General features: G+C 47.1%; 4 protein-coding genes and 1 long non-coding RNA gene across 8 annotated transcripts in view; 3 read left to right on the forward strand and 2 right to left on the reverse strand.

The window, feature by feature from the left end:
• Positions 1-3,062, forward strand: part of LOC310832697 (angiogenin-like) — an 8,191-nt gene extending 5,129 nt beyond the window's left edge. For both annotated transcript variants that reach the window (XM_083714878.1, XM_083714879.1), the window contains one exon: positions 1,520-3,062. In XM_083714878.1, coding sequence (XP_083571004.1) covers positions 1,535-2,146 — 612 coding nt within the window. In that variant the 5' untranslated portion in view covers positions 1,520-1,534 and the 3' untranslated portion in view covers positions 2,147-3,062. The remainder of the gene's footprint in view (positions 1-1,519) is intronic.
• LOC310832781 lies at positions 2,720-3,889 on the reverse strand. Its single transcript, XR_014558435.1, has 2 exons — positions 3,779-3,889; positions 2,720-3,203 (listed from the first exon to the last, which is right to left on the reverse strand). It is a non-coding gene; the product is annotated as an uncharacterized lncRNA (long non-coding RNA).
• Positions 3,890-3,903: 14 nt separating this feature from the next.
• RHBDD2 (rhomboid domain containing 2) lies at positions 3,904-8,074 on the forward strand. Its single transcript, XM_083714775.1, has 4 exons — positions 3,904-4,179; positions 4,956-5,357; positions 5,859-6,009; positions 6,412-8,074. The coding sequence occupies exons 1-4, from the start codon at positions 4,026-4,028 to the stop codon at positions 6,752-6,754; spliced, it is 1,050 nt and encodes a 349-aa protein (XP_083570901.1). The 5' UTR covers positions 3,904-4,025; the 3' UTR covers positions 6,755-8,074.
• Positions 8,075-8,750: 676 nt separating this feature from the next.
• Positions 8,751-17,814, reverse strand: part of LOC310832558 (uncharacterized protein) — a 43,803-nt gene continuing 34,739 nt past the window's right edge. For 2 of the 3 annotated variants that reach the window (XM_083714536.1, XM_083714537.1), the window contains 3 exons: positions 11,920-12,143; positions 10,130-10,242; positions 8,751-9,975 (listed from right to left, as the gene is read on the reverse strand). In XM_083714536.1, coding sequence (XP_083570662.1) covers positions 9,748-9,975; positions 10,130-10,242; positions 11,920-12,143 — 565 coding nt within the window. In that variant the 3' untranslated portion in view covers positions 8,751-9,747. The remainder of the gene's footprint in view (positions 9,976-10,129; positions 10,243-11,919; positions 12,144-17,814) is intronic. The other variant, XM_083714538.1, reaches the window with a different exon arrangement.
• Positions 12,743-17,814, forward strand: part of POR (cytochrome p450 oxidoreductase) — a 96,541-nt gene continuing 91,469 nt past the window's right edge. The window contains exon 1 of the mRNA XM_083714530.1: positions 12,743-12,753. The gene's annotated coding sequence lies outside the window, so the exon portion shown is untranslated. The remainder of the gene's footprint in view (positions 12,754-17,814) is intronic.

Below are 17,814 nucleotides of genomic sequence, written 5' to 3' on the forward strand. Positions count from 1 at the left end.
AGTGCCTCTTGCAACAAAATGTTGCAGCATTATCGGCACTCCCTACAGGAGTGCTCCTGTTCAATGTGCCAGCCAGCTAACCAGGCTCCCCTTCAGCAGACCATTCCCTGTCTTTTCCTTTTCCAGCTGACACACAGCATTCCATGGCTGCTGGATATGCATAGTCCTCATTGGGTTGGGCTTCTGAGAAGGGGTGGGGCTGGCTTTTTCATTTGTTTTCCATAATTTTATTTTATTTTTGTGTTGCTGGAAAGCTCCACATTCCTGCAGATATATTCTGATGCAGCCCACTGGTTTCTCTGTAGACCACATTTAGATTCCAGTCCAGTCAACACTTGGCCACTTGAGTTTTCTATTAGAGGGAATAACAATAATCATTCTGCACTTGTAAGACATTGCTCTGTTAGTGTGGAAGCATCTATATTGTGGAACTTCCTGCCTATTGACATCAGGTAGCCGTGCCTTTGCTGTACTCTCTTCAGTGTCTCTTAAAAACATTGTACAGCCATGTACAGTGGTACCTCGGGTTAAGTACTTAATTTGTTCCGGAGGTCCGTTCTTAACCTGAAACGGTTCTTAACCTGAGGTACCACTTTAGGTGCCACGCCGCCGGAGCACAATTTCTGTTCTCATCCTGAAGCAAAGTTCTTAACCCGAGGTACTATTTCAGGGTTAGTGGAGTCTGTAACCTAAAGCATATGTAACCTGAAGCGTACGTAAGCCGAGGTACCACTGTATAATGTTTAGCGTATAGCTGGTTTTAATTATTTTTGAATGTTTTAGTAATTCTTTTTAACTGATCATTTCGCTGTTTTATTCTTTTCGTAAACCTCTTGGAGATTTTATTTAGAGTTGCCCCATTGACTAAAGTGGTGCTTCAGGTTAAGAACAGTTTCAGGTTAAGAACGGACCTCCGGAACAAATTAAGTACTTAACCTGAGGTACCGCTGTACCACCTTTTGGCTGAAGGGAAAGGCCCCCCGAGGCAGCTTACAAATAATAAATAGATACAGAAGAACACAAATTTGAAAACAAAAACCCTAATATTTCAAAAGTATTTAAAATATCCATGGTCCTGCCAAAAAGGCAAAGAGCATTCTCTACAAAAGCATCAAGAGAGGAAAAGAGCAGAATGCTTAAGCATCAGCTCTTCCTTATGAGAAAAGCCCTAGCTCGGGGGTTCAATCCCAGTTTCAATCCCTGCTGGCATCTCCAGGTAGGGATGCGAGAGATTCTTGCCTGAAATTCTGGAGAGCAGTTGCCAGTCAATGTAGGCAGCACTGAGCTAGATGGACCAATTGTTTGACTCCGTATAAGGTAGCTTCCCATGTTCCTGTAAGTGTCCCAGGCAGGGGGATTGGGCAAAGCATGTGGAGATGCTTGTGTTGTGATAGTTCCAGCACTCTCTGCCCTGTAAGACTATTGCTGGACACAGCCCACTGAAAGATTGTTAAAGCTGCAGATCTGCCCTGTGTTTCATCACAGTTTTATTAAAGATGTACATATACAAACCCTGCAGGTGCAGCCGGACAGCATGGCTTCAAGGATGGCGCCTCTGCTGGGCCTGTTCCTCCTCGCCATCTCCACCACCAGCGTCTCCCACGCTCAAAGCTCAAAGGCCTTCCAGAGGAAGCACGTCACGTTCCTGGATCACATAGACCACAACCAATGCAACAGTGAGATGCGGAACAAGCGGATCTCTCAGACCGACAGCGGGTGCAAGCGGCTCAACACTTTTATCCACGCTCCCGAGCAAGCCGTCGACCAGGCGTGCACGGCAGGGGAGCCATACGTGATCCAGAACCAGGAATACAAAAAGAGCCCCAAAAAGTTCCGCATCACAAACTGCAGGCTCTCTCGGGGACACGGGGACGACTGCGAATACGTGGCGGAAGCCAGCAGCTTGAGATACATTGTTGTGGCTTGCGACCAAAACGGCCGGCCGGTCCATCTGGAGAGGACGCTCACCGATGCAGCTGCTGGAAAGCCAGACGACAAGCAGCCAAATTTGAACCCAACCAAGGAACCATCTAATTCTGCAAGTGTAATAAGCGCCCATTGGGTTCGAGGGCAGGGAAGTTGGTGCATGGGACGTTTGGGGGGAGTGCTGCTGTTTCTTTCCCTTGTCCTCTTCTGGTGCCTTTAAGAAGGAAATTATTTGAAGACAAGCTTGTCTCTGCTGCATTTGGTGAAATGGTGAAAGCCAGGGAGCCCCACAATTGCTGTTGCCACACTTGCACAGTGAGGGTCTTCTTCTGAGAAGACCCAAGGAGCATCCTCCAACCAACCAATGGCCAGCCAAATATGCACATAAGAAGAACTTGCTGGTCAGGCCAATGGCTCACCTGGTTCAGCATCTTATTATCATGGTGGCCAAGCAGATGCCCCAAAGGGAAACCCACAAGAAGGACCTGAGCCCTCTTCCCTCCCGTGGCTCCTAGCAACTGGTATTCAGAAGCATTGCTGCCTCCAACTATGGACTTCTTTTGCTCTTTCTGAAGCTTTTCAAATTTTACAAAACCCTTTGTAACCAGAACTGTGCACAGTATTCCCAATGCAGCTGCAACATAGATTTTTATAACAGCATTATGATATCTGTATTTCTCCACACACTGGAGAGGGGCAGGGTCCTGGCAGCTGGACGTTTGATCCAACTGTTTTGGGACTACAATTTCCATCATCCCTGACCACTGGTCCTGTTAGCTAGGGATGATGGGAGTTTTAGTCCCAAAACAGCTGGAAGGCCAAGATTGGCCATCACTGAGCTAATACCTTCCAACCCTTTGTGGGGCCCTGGTGGCAACACAGATGTTTAGGGGTTAGGCCTGAGGATATTTTCTGCAGAAGAGAACACTGCCTTCCTTCTTTTAATACTTAAATAGTGCATATATTTGGCCAAAATAGCACGTTGGTGGACTGGGAGGGTATATCCTTTCAATATGGGCAATTTTTCTTATCTCCAGTATTTAGCTCTTGCTGCAAGAACTATTGAAGAAAATAGTTCTTGATCTTTTCAAATTACATTTATTGCATAACTCAATAAAATAAGTTCTAAACTGGCACATTTTTTGTGATTCTATGCATTTCATTTATGGTATCAGGCCATTTATGGTATGAGAGATGCCCCGAACATTATTCAAAGAGGGAAGTAGAGTGGGCTCCACCTCTGGAAAATTGGGGCCGTCTCTTCACATCCAATACACCTGAGGAGAAAAGTGAACTTTTGAACTTGCCTGGATGTAACTTAAAAGGTTGCCCGAATGTAGGAGGAACAACTTAGCCCACGATCTGCAATGAAATGTATGTCGCTGCCTTTGCTCACTGAGCAATGGGTGGTGATTGTTGAGCCTCTTCCTTGGGATATTTGTCCTTGCAAAGGCCACCTACATGGAGACGATTTAAATCACCTCTATGAGTTAAAAAGGCTGACACTGTTAACAAAGTAAATGGATGTAAGCCAAGCAGAAGGCAAAATGTAATACATGCCGAAAATAGTGTTGCAAGTGACATCTCAGTGTTCGCCTCTACTGTAGCCACGCCCATCATGGACATTGGCTCTCATTTAACCACGCCTCCATGAATTTATCTCATTCAGCCATGCCCCTTGGGAAGCAAATCCGGTCAGCCACGCCCTCAGTGGCCTCGCCTCTCCTTTAACTGCTGTCCTTCACTGATGACGCCTCTCCCTTAACCACGCCCCGAAGGAACCCGTCTCTCCCTCAGCCACGTCCCTCCCCTTTAACTACTACAGGGATTGATGTCACCTCCCACCAATCACCTCAGACCGCCGGGAGCGAGAGAGTCTCCCTCCGCGAGGACCTGGGGAGGCGGTGGGGGGGGCTGTAAAAGGCGCCATCCTATCGGAAGCAGGCACAGCGGCGCCCCGCCCTCTTCCCTCAGCGAGAGAGACAGCCTGCAGGCTCCTTGGCAACGGACGCAACCAGCAAGGGCCCGGAAGCAAAACCAGGACAAGGCGGAAGTACTTCTGATCCCGGCAGTTGGACTCTGAGGGAAGCAGGAGGAGGATGGAGCGGCTGCCGGTGGCGACTTTCCTGACGGTGCTGCTCTCCTTCCTGGCCTCTGGGCCGAGCCTGCTGTGGTGGGGCGCGGAGCGGGGCCTGCCGGGAGACCTTTCTTCCGCCTTTTCGCTGCGTCCCGAGGCGGTGCTGGAGGGGCAGGGTGAGGCGGAGGGACGCCGACCCCCCTTTCTTTTCGACGGGGGGGAATTATTGCCAAAATGGGGGGTAGGGTCTTCGGGGGTCCTGAGTCAAGGGAGGAGGAACTGGGGACTCCTACGCTAAGGGCTGAACCTCAGTGGTTAGAGCAATGTTTCCCAACATTTTTTGGCCATGCCCCACCTAAGCATCTCTCAAATCCTGATTCTCCTATTCACGTGGAGGAAGCCTAAAAGGCCATTCACTGTTGCTAACTCATTCTCGAATTGCTCCCCTTAGAAATCAAATTACCCCCCTGTGGGGCGTGTGCCCCACGTTGGGAACCACAGGGTTAGAACATCTGTTTTGCATGTCTCAGGTTCAGTACCCAACCATATGTCCAGTGAAGGCTGGGGAAAAGAGAGCATGGTCTGAAACCCTGGAGATCTACACAAGATTGAGCTAGGTGGACCAATTGTCAGCATAAGGCAGCTTCCTATGTTCCTCTTTAAACCAGCCCTTAGTTTAGAATAACGTGGACTGGAGCTTTCCTTTGCTTTTAAGTAAAAGCTCAGGGGAGAGCACCTGCTGTGCATGCAGAGGTCCCAGGTTCAGCCCCCAATGACATCTCCAGATAGGGCTGCAAGCGTCCGCCAGTTTGAAACCCTGGAGAACCACTGCCTGTCTGTGTGGGCAACACTGAGCTTGATGGACTTACCCAGTGTAAGTCAGATTACTGTGTTGCTTCTTGTGTAGGAACAGGATATATTTTACCAACATGGCATTTTCCTCCCATCTCAGTATATAGGCTGGTGACCTACATCTGTGTATATGAGGATGTGATCTCCTTGGGATGTGGCGCCATCATCATTTGGTACTTCGCCGGCAGCTTTGAGAAGACTGTGGGCACTGTGAGACACTGCTTCCTCACTGTGGCTTTTGCCGTTTCCTTAGCTCTGCTCTACCTGATGCTCTGGGCTGCCCTTTCCAGGCTCTGGGAAGTGGCAGATGCCAAAGGCTTTGTGCCTGTGGCTTTTGCCATGCTGGCTGCATCCGTTGCCCGCTCCCGGATGAGGAGGACACTGCTGTTTGGGGTCAACATCCATGTGGCACTGGTGCCATGGGTCCTGATTTGCGTGGCTTGGCTTATTCTAAGTTCCTCTCTCCTAGGGAACATCTGCGGCATCTTAATTGGAGACATCTGTATCCTTTTGAATAGATTCCCATAAGCCAGTTTGGGGAAATGCTGAATGGGGCCCTCCAAACCTTTTTATCTGGACATTAGGACCCTCTCCTGGTCAAAATTGAATTTGGTTATTGTGAACTAGGACCTGGGAGAGTCCAGGGTTTAAATTCCTGACTCTGCTGTGAATCTGGCTCCTGATATTGGGCCAGTCAATCTCTCAGTCTGTCCAACCTCCCAGGGTCACTGTAAGGATAAAAAGGAGAGCAGGGGCGAACCACTTATACCACCTTGGGCTCTTTGGCGAAATAGTAGGATAGAAATGTAAAAGGCCAACCAAAATAATCAGGACATCTAGAGCACTCTCATTGTGAGAAAAGGCTACAGTGTCGGTGCCCTTTATTTTATAACAGAAAGAGTGACTATGGGGAGGCTGAGCTAAAGGAGTATAAAATAATGCACCATAGGGAGACAGCCTGGGCTCTTTTTCTAGCTCTTCCTTAGCTACTTGCCAAACTCAGATGGTTATGGCTACTGCTTCGGTGCAGATCTCCCTGAATCAACAGTCTCCCGTCTGGATAAAAAGTTCCCTTTCCGTCTGCTGAAGAGAATACCAGGAATGAAGTATGTTCCAGGATCTATAGCAGAGAGAAGGGCTTCTCAGAGCAGGAAGTAAGTATGTCAGTCCCGGTAAGGGAGTCAGGTGCTCGATTGGCTTTAGATAAGAACATAAAAACATGAATAGCCCTGCTGGATCAGGCTAGTGGCCTATCTAGTCTAGCCAGATGCCCCAATGGGAAACCCTCAAGCAGTACCCAAGCATTAGAGCCCTCTCCCCTCCTGGGGTTTCCAGCAACTGGTATTCAAAAGCATTGCTGCTTCCAACTGCAGAGGCAGAGCATAGCCATCAAGGTTAATATATATTGATAGACCTCTCCTCCATCAAGTTGTCTATTAAATCCACCTTGCTGGCCATTACTTCTTTCTATAGGAGCAAGTTGCCATTGTTTAACTATGTGCTGTGTGATGAAGTCATTTATTTTATCTGGAATGATGCCTCTCTCTTCTCTTCAGGCTAAACCCACCACCCGGTTCTTACCCCACTCAGAGCTATCACAGTTCCTCTCCTCCCTCCTTGCTTGCTGTTCATATGCAACACCCCAGTACATGCCCTCCTGGATCTCAGCCACAGTGCATACCCGCTCCTGTGCTGAATCAGTGCACTGGTTCCCTTGGAGGGTCATGCATCCAGCACCATTTCCAATCTCCGCCAGGATCCATCTCGCAGCATTTCAGTGGGTCTGACTCAGGGGGACCCAAGAGGACAGATTGCTCCAGTTTCCCCCATGCACTTGGGTTTCCAGCTCCTGGAGCAGCATCAGAATCAGCAGAGCTTTGCCGAGTTCACGTAGGGTGAAATTCCTGTATTCTACTGCCTGCAATTCATGTGAGGATCGGCAAAGGTTTTCCCTCCAAGATGGGAGTCTCCTCCACGTGGATGAAGGATTTTTAAAGTTCTAAACAGCTTCAATTCAATGTACCAAGGAAACCACCTTCTCTCCATGTCTTGTGACATCCCCTTAGAATCAGATGATGGTATTCTCTCTACTCGATCATCAGTGTAACACAGAGAGCTCCATCTCCTTGTTATACCTAAGCTTGAGCAATCTTACAAAATGATTTCATGTGGTTTATCTTTTGACAGGGTCTGGCTGGGCCAGAACTGGTAAATTTCTACTGTGCCTTTTCTGTATATGTGTGTGTTGGCCTTGAATCATTATGAGCCCTGAACCCTTGGATGGGGCATCCTACACATGTGATTTCATAAGGGTATGGAAAGGTGGCAGCTAGTACCTGCTTCAAAGCATGGTGTCTTCAGGTGAGCTTTCTACAGGACTTGGGTCTGCAACCACAGACACCCCAAATCAGGGACTGTAGCCTACAGCTCTGATTTATTTTTTACAGGTATGTTCATTTGGCTTTGGGGGTTATGTTGCTACTGATAAAAATCATTGTGACTTTGTATGAAATAATGCTAGTTTGCTTACAGTTCTGGGAAGGGCTGTAGCTCAGTGGCAGAGCTCCCACTTTGTTCAAAAAAGGTTCAATATTCAATCTCTGGTATCTTAAAAAAGACTGGGTCGCAGGTCATGGAGAGCCTCATCTAGTCAGAGTAGATGTGGCCGGTCAGACAAATACTCTGACCCTGCTAGAATGCAGCTTCCTAAGTTCCGTGAAGTGAGGAAAGGGGAGGGAGGAGACTTCAGTCTTATCCCAAAACATACATAAACCAAATATATCTTCTACAAAGATCACTGTGGCTGTTTCCAATCACCCTGTGCCTCACAAGGGGACCTATGTGCCCTGCTCAGTGCCAGCGACACAACCAATTTTATTTTATATTTTTAAGCCAGTGGGAGAACAGTCATTATATCTTCTATTTCCCAGGAGGCCTTGGCAGAGGCTAAGCTGCACAAGCCATTCAGATCTGCGTCCCATGACAGTTGCAAATTGCAAATACCAAAATCCTCTCCCTTGTTTCATTTAAAATCCAGCCTGATGAGCAGTTCTGGAGGTGTTGAACGCTTCCTTGCACCTAGCTGGAGAGGTTACCGTCTACCAGGGTGCTGTAGCAGGGGGATGGACTAGATGACCCGCAAGGTCCCTTCCAAGCTTGGGATTTGACTTTATGACACTTCGGCTGGGCCAAATAAAGTGATTGCCATACTGTGGTTTATGGATGTCTCCTCCAATTTTTGTGTAGAAACCTCTCAAGCTAGCTGGCTCTTTAGTATGATGGGGTGGGGGCTGGTTGCTGGATGGGAGGAACACTCCAGGGGGAGCTGGCTGTGTGCTGTCTGACCATATGAGGACATAGGTCCTTCATTCTGAGCTGTACTTCAGCCATCAGCTGTGCTGGACATTTTCAGTCCCCAGATTCAACGCCTGATGTCGCAGAGATGGGGAGAATGAGGCATTATCCCATCCTTTCTTGTGAACGCTTTGGACAACTGATTGGTTTCCCCCAGGACTGACATTTCCTCCAGTCAACAGAGGTTATGACAAGACATAATAAATCTTTAAAAAATGGACAGCCTGCATGCAGTTTGATCTGGAATATAAACAACTTGTAACATGTGGATGAGCCTCTTTGCACCCTCCCTGTTTGCCCACAAAACACCACTATTCCTCCTGGCCATAATGCTGCGTGTAGATGGTTTTTCCCAGATGCTTTAATGCGGCTTTGATGTGTGTGATATGGGGTAGGTGTGGGGAAGGCCATGTCTGCCCCCATGTTAAAATTCCTTCCCATCAGCCCCAGCCAGCAACTGTAGTCCAACCACACTTGGAGGTCCAAAACACCCTTGTTTGGGGGGGGGGGGGCGGAAAGAGAGAGAGAATGCACAAAACCATTGAAGAAGTTGCCTTACTTTATTTATAGGCCACTTTTTCTGCGGAAAGACCTTTCAAGTGGCTTTATGAACAACTATCAGAGAAATGGAAAACCCACCACGGTAAAAGATAAAATAAAAGTCTAGCCATGCAAAGTAGCTGGTTCTGCAGAAGAACTATCTAAACTTACATGAGAGAGGATATGGAAATCTATAGACTTAATAAAATGCAATCTGTATAAGAAATGCTTTCAAAGGCTAGGATCAAATGCCTACATAAAAGATCAGGCAAAAGGTTCATCCTGCTGCTCACCCTGCCCAGCAAGGTTATTCTGGGGATCCTACAAGCAGGACCCGAGTCCAGTAGCCTTTGCCTCATGTTCCCCAGAAACTGGGCCTCTGGGCAGACACTGTACAGAAGGGATGGGGATTGTCTGCAGCCCTCCAGATGATGATGGACTCCCCCAATGCCCATCAGCCTCACCTGACATAGTGTCACCAGGGAGGGAGGATGGAAGTTGTAGTACAACAATGTCTGGAAAGCTACCAGGTTTGGGGGAAGCTGGACTAAAAATTAGGAAGCCCACCCCACAGTCTCCCATTGAACAAAATCTTGCTGGCTGTATGGAGCTAGCTTTGAATGTTTAGCCTGCAAAAGAGGAGACTAAGAGGAGGTATGATAGCCAGCTTCAGATACACATGGAAGAGAGAGCAAGCTTGTTTTCTCCTGCTCCCGAGGGGAGGACCTGAACCAATGGTTTCAACTGAGAAGAAAGGAGATTCTGACTAAACATCTGAAAGAACTTTCTGACAGTAAGAACTGTTTGACAGTGGAACCAGCTTCCTTCGAAGGTGGTGGACTCTCCTTCCTTGGAGGTTTTTAAGCAAAGGTTGGATAGCCATCTATCAGGGATGCTTTAGTTGTGTTTCCTGCATTGCAGGGGTTTGGGCTAGATGACTTGGGGTCCTTTCCAACTCTACTTCTGTGAATACACATGTGGTCCTCGACAAACCCCAATCACAAGGAGCCCAGAAGGTCCTGCTTCAGCAGGCTGAGGACTCCCATCCCCCTTCTTGGGAGCAGTTGAGAGCTGATCCATGGAACTAGAGGGGCGACACGCACAAAGGCGGCTGATTGGCTGGTCTCCTTTCCTTTGCTTTGACTTTCCACTGAAGATATAAAGATTCCCTCCAGGTAAAGCTGCCCATCCTCTCCTGGGCAGACAAAAAGCCCTCCTGTACTCAGCTATCAAGAGAGAGAGAAAACCAAAATGTGAAGATGAGCTGCCAGAGGATTGCAACTGGAAAGCTAGCAGCCATATTCAGAAGCATCACTGCCTCTGACCCTGGAGGCAGAGCATAGCCATCATCCATGAAATTCAAAGCAACAGGGTAATTACCTGAGGGTCCTTTTTGAAGTTGGATGGCTGTGCACAGGTGGAGACCAAGGAAGAGGTGGGGACGCAGCTGTCCAGCAAGGTCACGGTCCACTGAAGGATGTCAGGGTGAGCTGCTGGAAAGGAACGCCACAAGCCTCTAAGGATCTGCCTGCCCTCTTTGCTCTTTTCCCCCATGGGTTGTGATCTTTTCTCCAAGCCCATCAACCTCAGCTGCTCAAAAGTCTCCCATAAATAACTCTCGTTACAATTCAAATTCGGATGCACGGGGCTCCCTGTCTGTGGAGCAATGTGAAATCTGCTTATCCTAACTCATGGACTATGCTTTTCTATTGTCAAACTTTACCCAAGATCCCTGCAATGCTTTTACACATTCATTTTATCTCTTCAAGACAGTTTGCAAGACAGAAATAGTACCCCACGATTTCCCCAGCCATTCTTCTTTTGGAAGTATATGTTTATATTTTTGATGACAAGGATAAACCAGACCAGCAAACGACCAGTGCCTTTTATAAGACCTCTCTTATTTGTAAGATTCTGAAGATAAACCAGAGGGTCAGTATTTTCTAATGTGAAAGTGCAGTATACAAACAAACCTCTTGTGGGAGCCAATGAGTTAGAAATGCCCTCCGACTGGACCTGTTGCTGGTATATCCTAAATAAACCTATAGGGTAACTTTGCTATAATTCACAGGGTTTCCAGGGGACCTCCTGAAGAGGTGCTACAGCAATTGCATTGGTCCTTACTTGGACTTAACCCATGTGCAACTGTACTCATTCTATGTGCCTATTTTGTAGTTTTGCTTTTCATCTTTTAATTTTAGGCTGTTGTTACAGCTGTTGTTTTTGTTTTATATAACATGAAATTAAATTTAAAAATCCTTTACCAAAATATAAAAATTGCAGGTAAGGACTGGGAAAGTGTGCTGCCTGAAACCCCGTCAGTTGCTACCTGTCAGTGTAGATAATACTGAGCTATATATGGATCCATTGTCTGGATAAGGCAGCTTCCTATTTTCCTATATATTTCCAGCTGTACAGCATTCCTGAACCACATCAAGCAACATGTAAGCTAATAATATATTGACAATATTTATATAACACTATCAAACTGTTTCAAAATTCATAAACAGTGCAGGGAGTCACAAACTAATAAGAATCAAGTATAGCGCTGTGGTCTAAACCACTGAGCCTAGGGCTTGCTGATCGGAAGGTCGGCAGTTCAAATCCCCGTGAAGGGGTGAGCTCCCGTTGCTCGGTCCAAGCTCCTGCCAACTTAATAGTTCGAAAGCACGTCAAAGTGCAAGAAGATAAATAGGTACCGCTCTGGCGGGAAGGTAAACGGCGTTTCTGTGTGCTGCTCTAGTTTCGCCAGAAGCAGCTTAGTCATGCTGGCCACATGACCTGGGAAAAACTGTCTGCAGACAAATGCCGGCTGCCTCAGCCAGTAAAGCAAGATGAGCGCCGCAACCCCCAGAGTCATTCCCGACTGGACTTAACTGCCAGGGGTCCTTTACCTTTACCTTTTGTAACTCTTCCGTAAACAGAATGATTAGAATGGTATGTCACTATAGTCTATGCCTTTTTGTACACATTACTTTGCTTGAGAACTGCACCACAAAATTTGGAGAAGTGTACATTTCAAGGGATGGCTGCATTTCGGTTTCCATATTGTTTCAGAAACTGCAAATTAGGTAGATTGAAAAATGATTTTAAGTGAGAACGGAATTAAATTTTGCCCCATCCCCATGAGACACTCCCAGCCTCCAGAGACAGAAACACCTGTGGCTTACCACCACGTTCCTTTGATCCTATCGCCCAGCACCCAGTCCCAGGTGGTACAATGTGGAGCGGGTCAGGAAGGCAAATGGGACGGGTGGTCGATGTGATCGGTGCTGGTTTTGCCAGCTGGACTAATGCGACATCATCCTGGGCACTTGACGAGCGAGGGGTCATCTTGGCAACTGGATATAGCTCATCTGAAGAAGTGAGCTTTACAGAGTACAAGGAGATGTTTCTGCAAAAGCAAAAAGATGGGCTGGAAGTTACATGTGATGGGGGGGACAAGGGGGAGAGGATGGCGTCGCAACGGAGTCATCAGGCTTGTATAGGAAAGCAGGAGGGCTATACAAAGCTCATTGGGTGACCTGGGGCCAGTCACCATCTAACCTACCTCAGAGGATTGTTGTGAGGGTGAAATGGAGAGGAGGAAAACCAGTTACACCATCTTGAGCTCCTTGGAAGATAAAGGTGGCATATGAATATAGTAAATCAATAACTAATAAATACCTCTAGCTTGCTGCTGGTACAGAAGAAACAAATTAGAAGAGCCTGCTTGGTCAGGCCAATGGGGGCCCATCTAGTCCAGCATGCTGTTCTCACGGTGGCCCCCCAGAGCCCCCCAAGGGAAACCCACAAGCAGGTCCTGAGCACAAGAAGCATGACTGCTGTTGAGGCAGAGGACAACCATAATGGCCAATAGCCATCAATAGCCCTCCGTGAATTTGTCCCATCCTCTTTCAAAGCCTCTTCTAAAGATTATCAAGGGAATTCTACTTGCGGCACTGCACATTTCAGAATATCACAGGATAGTTTCCTGAAAAAGGGCATTTTCTGCTGCTGCTCCTGTTCATGTGAGAAGGCCCTTCCCTCTGCCAGATACGGAGCATGAGTTATCTTGTGAAGACTTTTAATCTTTTTGCTCAGGCTTTCCCCTGCCCACGCAATTGGACCTTAACCTACGAAGGGTATTGTAGAGTTGGAAAAGCATCAGAAAATGGCAGCCAAACTGATCGAGGGGATGGAGCTGCTCTCCTCTGGGGGAAGAGCACTACTGTGCTGAAGTCCTACTCGCCAGCTTCCCATGAGAGTATCTCGTTGGCCACTTGGAGAACAGAACAGATGGGCCTGGGCTCGATCCAACAGTCAGGCTCTTTGAGGGTTCTTTTGTCAAAAGGCAGGGAGTTCCAAAGTGCAGGGTGCTGCTGCAACGAAGGACTGACTTCTTGGTAAGGCGGGATGAGCATTAGCTGGAACTGATCGGCTTCTCGGCCACGAAACCCATCTTCTGCCTTTACTTAACAGGATGAAGTTTTATTGGAGGATTACGAGCCTCAACATTCCTGTTTGTGACCTAACATGGGCTGTATAGTAGGCTGAATTGTGAGGAGGTGGGCGAGCGGGTGGTTTGCCCTTCTTTGGGACACCGAAAGCTTGGTGTCACCAGCTTCTAGCTTCCTCTGATTCCGTGTCTCTGTACTTAGTGCACAGGATACAAGGTTGGATTGCGAGCACCAGTCACCCGTTGCTTTTGACACTGCAGAATTTTGCAATACAAGTTTCTAGCCCTCGGGGCTGAGGAGATGTAATTGGGAATGAGGCAGCTTTCTCAATGCACAACTCAGTGAGTTTGTTGGGGCAGTGCGTCTGCTTCCGGAATGCACAGTCAGCATATGGAATTCTGGTAAGGGTTACAAAAATGCTCAGATTGCGTTAGGGTATAAATAATAATTTATTTATACCCCGCCCATCTGGCTGGGTTTCCCCAGCCACTCTGGGCGGCTTCTAACAAAATATTAAAATACAATAGTCTATTAAATATTAAAAGCTTCCCTAAACAGGGCTGCCTTCAGATGTCTTTTAAAAGTCTGGTTGTTGTTCTTCTCTTTTCTCTTTCTCTTCAAGGTGAGGCGAAAGTATGGAGCCCTAATGCAAAATTTAATCTAAAAGCCTTCTCTCTCTCTCTCCCTCCCTCTCTCTCTCTCTCTCTCTCTCTCTCTCACACACACACACACACACACACACACTTTTAACCAAACCATGTCCCGCTCAGTGGAATATTAGAACAGAATACTGTCGTACCTTGGTTACTGAATGCCTTGCGACTCAAACGTTTTGGCTCCTGAATGCCGCAAACCCGGAAGTGAGTGTTCCGGTTTGCAAACGTTCTTCAGAACCCGAACGTCTGATGCGGTTTACGTGGCTATTGATTGAGTGCAGGAAGCTCCTGCAACAATCGGAAGCCGCGCCTTGGTTTTCTAGCGTTTTCAGAAGTCAAGCGGACCTCTGGAACAGATTCCATTCAACAACCAAGGCACGACTGTATAACTTAAGAGCCTTCTGGATCAGACCAGTGGCCCATCTATTCCAGCAGCTTGACCTCACAGTGGCCAACCAGATGCTCAGTGGTGGTGGTGGGAAACCTGCAAGCAGGATTCAAACACAACGGAACCCCCCTCCTGTGGTTTCCCGCAACTGGTATTCAGAAGCACTGATGCCTTCAACCATGGAGGCAGAACATGGCCATTGTTATAGCTATTATTATTGTTACTATTATCTCTCTTTTTTTAATGTTAGCAGTAACATCAAAGTCACTTCATCAAGGAAATGGGTCAGTTCCTTTTGCCTTTAGCCAAATCCTGTGCTGGACACGTTCACCATTGTGTCATAAAAAATGTATATAAAATTATGCATGGTATGAAGAAAGTGGGCAGAGCAAAGTTTTTCTCCTTTTCTCATAACACTAGAGCTAGTGGACATCCCATGAAGCTGAAGGTTGTAAGAGTCGGAACAGACCAAAGAAAGGACTTCTTCACGCAGTACATAGTTAAACTACGGAACTCACCCCAACGGGAGGGCAGCGATGGCAAACAACCTAGATGCCTTTTAAAGGTAAAGGTAAAGGTACCCCTGCCCATACGGGCCAGTCGTGTCCGACTCTAGGGTTGTGCGCTCATCTCACTCAAGAGGCCGGGAGCCAGCGCTGTCCGAAGACACTTCCGGGTCACGTGGCCAGCGTGACAAGCTGCATCTGGCGAGCCAGCACCAGTGCAGCACACGGAAACGCCGTTTACCTTCCCGCTATAAAGCGGTACCTATTTATCTACTTGCACTTAAGGGTGCTTTCGAACTGCTAGGTGGGCAGGAGCTAGGACCGAAAGACGGGAGCTCACCCCGCCGTGGGGATTCGAACCACCGACCATGCGATCGGCAAGTCCTAGGCGCTGAGGTTTTACCCACAGCGCCACCCACGTCCCATCCAGATGGCTTTAAAAAGGATAGGACAAATTCACAGATATATATATATATATATATTAGCCTTGATGGCTATGCTCTGCCTCTGTGGTTGGAGGCAGCAATGCTTCTGAATGCCAGTTGCTGGAAACGAGGGGACAGTGTTCCTGTGCTCAAATCCTGCTTGCTGGTTTCCCTTTGGGGCATCTGGTTGGCCACTGTGAGATCACCATGTTGGACTTGATGGGCCTTTGGCCTGATCCAGCAGGCTCTTCTTAGGTTCTTAAACTGCTGCAGAAAATCTAACATTCCCAAGTTTTGATTATGTGTTATGCCTACTGGCTAATGCAATAAAACTGAAATATAGCTGTAACCTGCACCACCGGAGTTCATTACTTCAAACCAGCCAAGTGGCTTAAGTTACCATTGTGTACACGCTTACCTGGTAATAAGCCCCATTGAATTCAATGAGACTTACTTTGATGTGGACATGTAGCGGCTTGCACTGTTAATTTCATCAGCAGACAGCCAAGCTCAGATTTCACAGTTATTGACAAAGCCAGATAAATTTGAGATAGACAGGAGGAGCCAGATTTGCAGTTGAGCAAGCCGCGTGCTGAGGTTAATTTGGTGGGTTAAGAAACTTTATAGGATAAAAGATTAATAGGGATCATAAACTGGAGCTCATTCTTACAATTCTACGAAGAAAACACAGCGATTGTTTTTAAACCATTCCTGATGCTGCTTCTATCTCATTTTCCTTATAGCAAGATTATTGATTGATTGGTCAGAAGAACTCTGTACTATGCTTAGGTACTGAATAACTTCTGTGGAACTCTCTGCTCCAAGATGGCCACTGGCCTAGATTAGGCAGCCATTTGCCAAATGGATCTTCCATGTGAGGGAAATATACCTCTAATACCAGATGCCATGGGGACAAAAAGCTGTTAAGGGAAACTTTAAATGAAATGAATGTTTTAAATCATGGTTGTTTGTGTTTTCAGAGTTTGTCCCTGGCTTACGCTGCATTTAATGTAGTAGGAGCTGTTGTTGTTAATAATAATAATAATAAAAATTATTTATATCCCGCCCTCTCCAGCCGAAGCCGGGCTCAGAGCGGCTAACATCAAATGTATAACATATTAACATAAAATCAGACAATCAATTAAAATACATCCTCAAATCAGATCAGAATCAGTATAAAATCCAATCAAATGGCAACCCGCAGATTAGGGTTGGGGACCTTAAATGCTCACCAGGCCCAACTGTTTGTGCTGAACTTATATGGGCCTGTAAGAAAAATTGGGACGCCACTTTCATGCAAGTTCTTATGAAAGGGGAGAGGGAGTCAGACTGAACCCCGACCAAAGGCCTGGCAGAACAGCTACGTCTTGCAGGCCCTGCGGAAAGATGTCAAGTCCCGCAGGGCCCTAGTCTCTTGTGACAGAGCGTTGTTGTTGTTGTTGTTGTTAAACTCATCTGAACGAGTTTCCCCAGCCACTCTGGGCGGCTTAAAAAGGTAAAGGGACCCCTGACCATTAGGTCCAGCCATGACCAACTCTGGGGTTATGGCGTTCATCTTGCTTTATTGGCCGAGGGAGCCGGCGTACAGCTTCCGGGTCATGAGGCCAGCATGACTAAGCTGCTTCTGACGAACCAGAGCAGCGCACGGAAACGCCGTTTACCTTCCCTCCGGAGCAGTACCTATTTATCTAGTTGCACTTTGACGTGCTTTCGAACTGCTAGGTTGGCAGGAGCAGTGACCGAGCAACGGGAGCTCACCCCGTCGTGGGGATTCGAACCGCCGACCTTCTGATCGGCAAGTCCTCGGCTCTGGGTGGCTTACAGCATATCTAAAAACATAATATTGTAATGATAATTGGCTCCAAACAATAATAAACCTTGAACTTTGGGTCCCAGCCAACTCTACAGTTCTATGATTCTAGGAATAAAGCAATAAAGTCATTAAAACAGTTTAAGGGCATAAGCAGAGGTCAGGTCAAACTAGTTTAGCATTCTGTTCTCTCAAGGGACCAACCAGATGCCCCAGTGGGAAGATCCCAGGTAGGACCTGAATGCAACAGGACTCTCCCTGCTTGTGATTCTCAGAAATCCTTTTTCTAATGACCCCCAAAATTGAATTTGCTTTTTTCACAGTTGCTGCACATTGGGTCAATGTCTTCAATGGAGCTATCCACTATGAACCCAAGGTCTCATTCCTAGTCAGTCTCTGCCAGTTCAGACCCCATAAGCGTCTATGCAAAATTAATATATATATATATATATATGCAGGTTTTGGTGTCCTCGGGTGTCTTCCCGTGTAAAAGTTGGGGTGTCTAGGCGACGTTTCGACGAGGTCTCACTCGTCATCTTCAGGCTGAAGATGACGAGTGAGACCTCGTCGAAACGTCGCCTAGACACCCCAACTTTTACACGGGAAGACACCCGAGGACACCAAAACCTGCATTCCTGTACCCGTGAAAATCTACGAAAGCAAATATATATATATATATATATATATATATATATATTGCCGTGGTATGCATCAGTTTACACTTGCTTACAGTGAACTGCTTTTGCCATTTTACTGCCCTTTCACTCAGTTTGTTTTAACCACCCCAAACAATTTGGTCTCATCAGCAAACTGGGCCACATCACTGCTCATCCCTAGCTCT

Source organism: Podarcis gaigeae, assembly GCF_964106915.1.
Source record: "Podarcis gaigeae genome assembly, chromosome: 15".
Taxonomy (NCBI): domain Eukaryota; kingdom Metazoa; phylum Chordata; class Lepidosauria; order Squamata; family Lacertidae; genus Podarcis; species Podarcis gaigeae.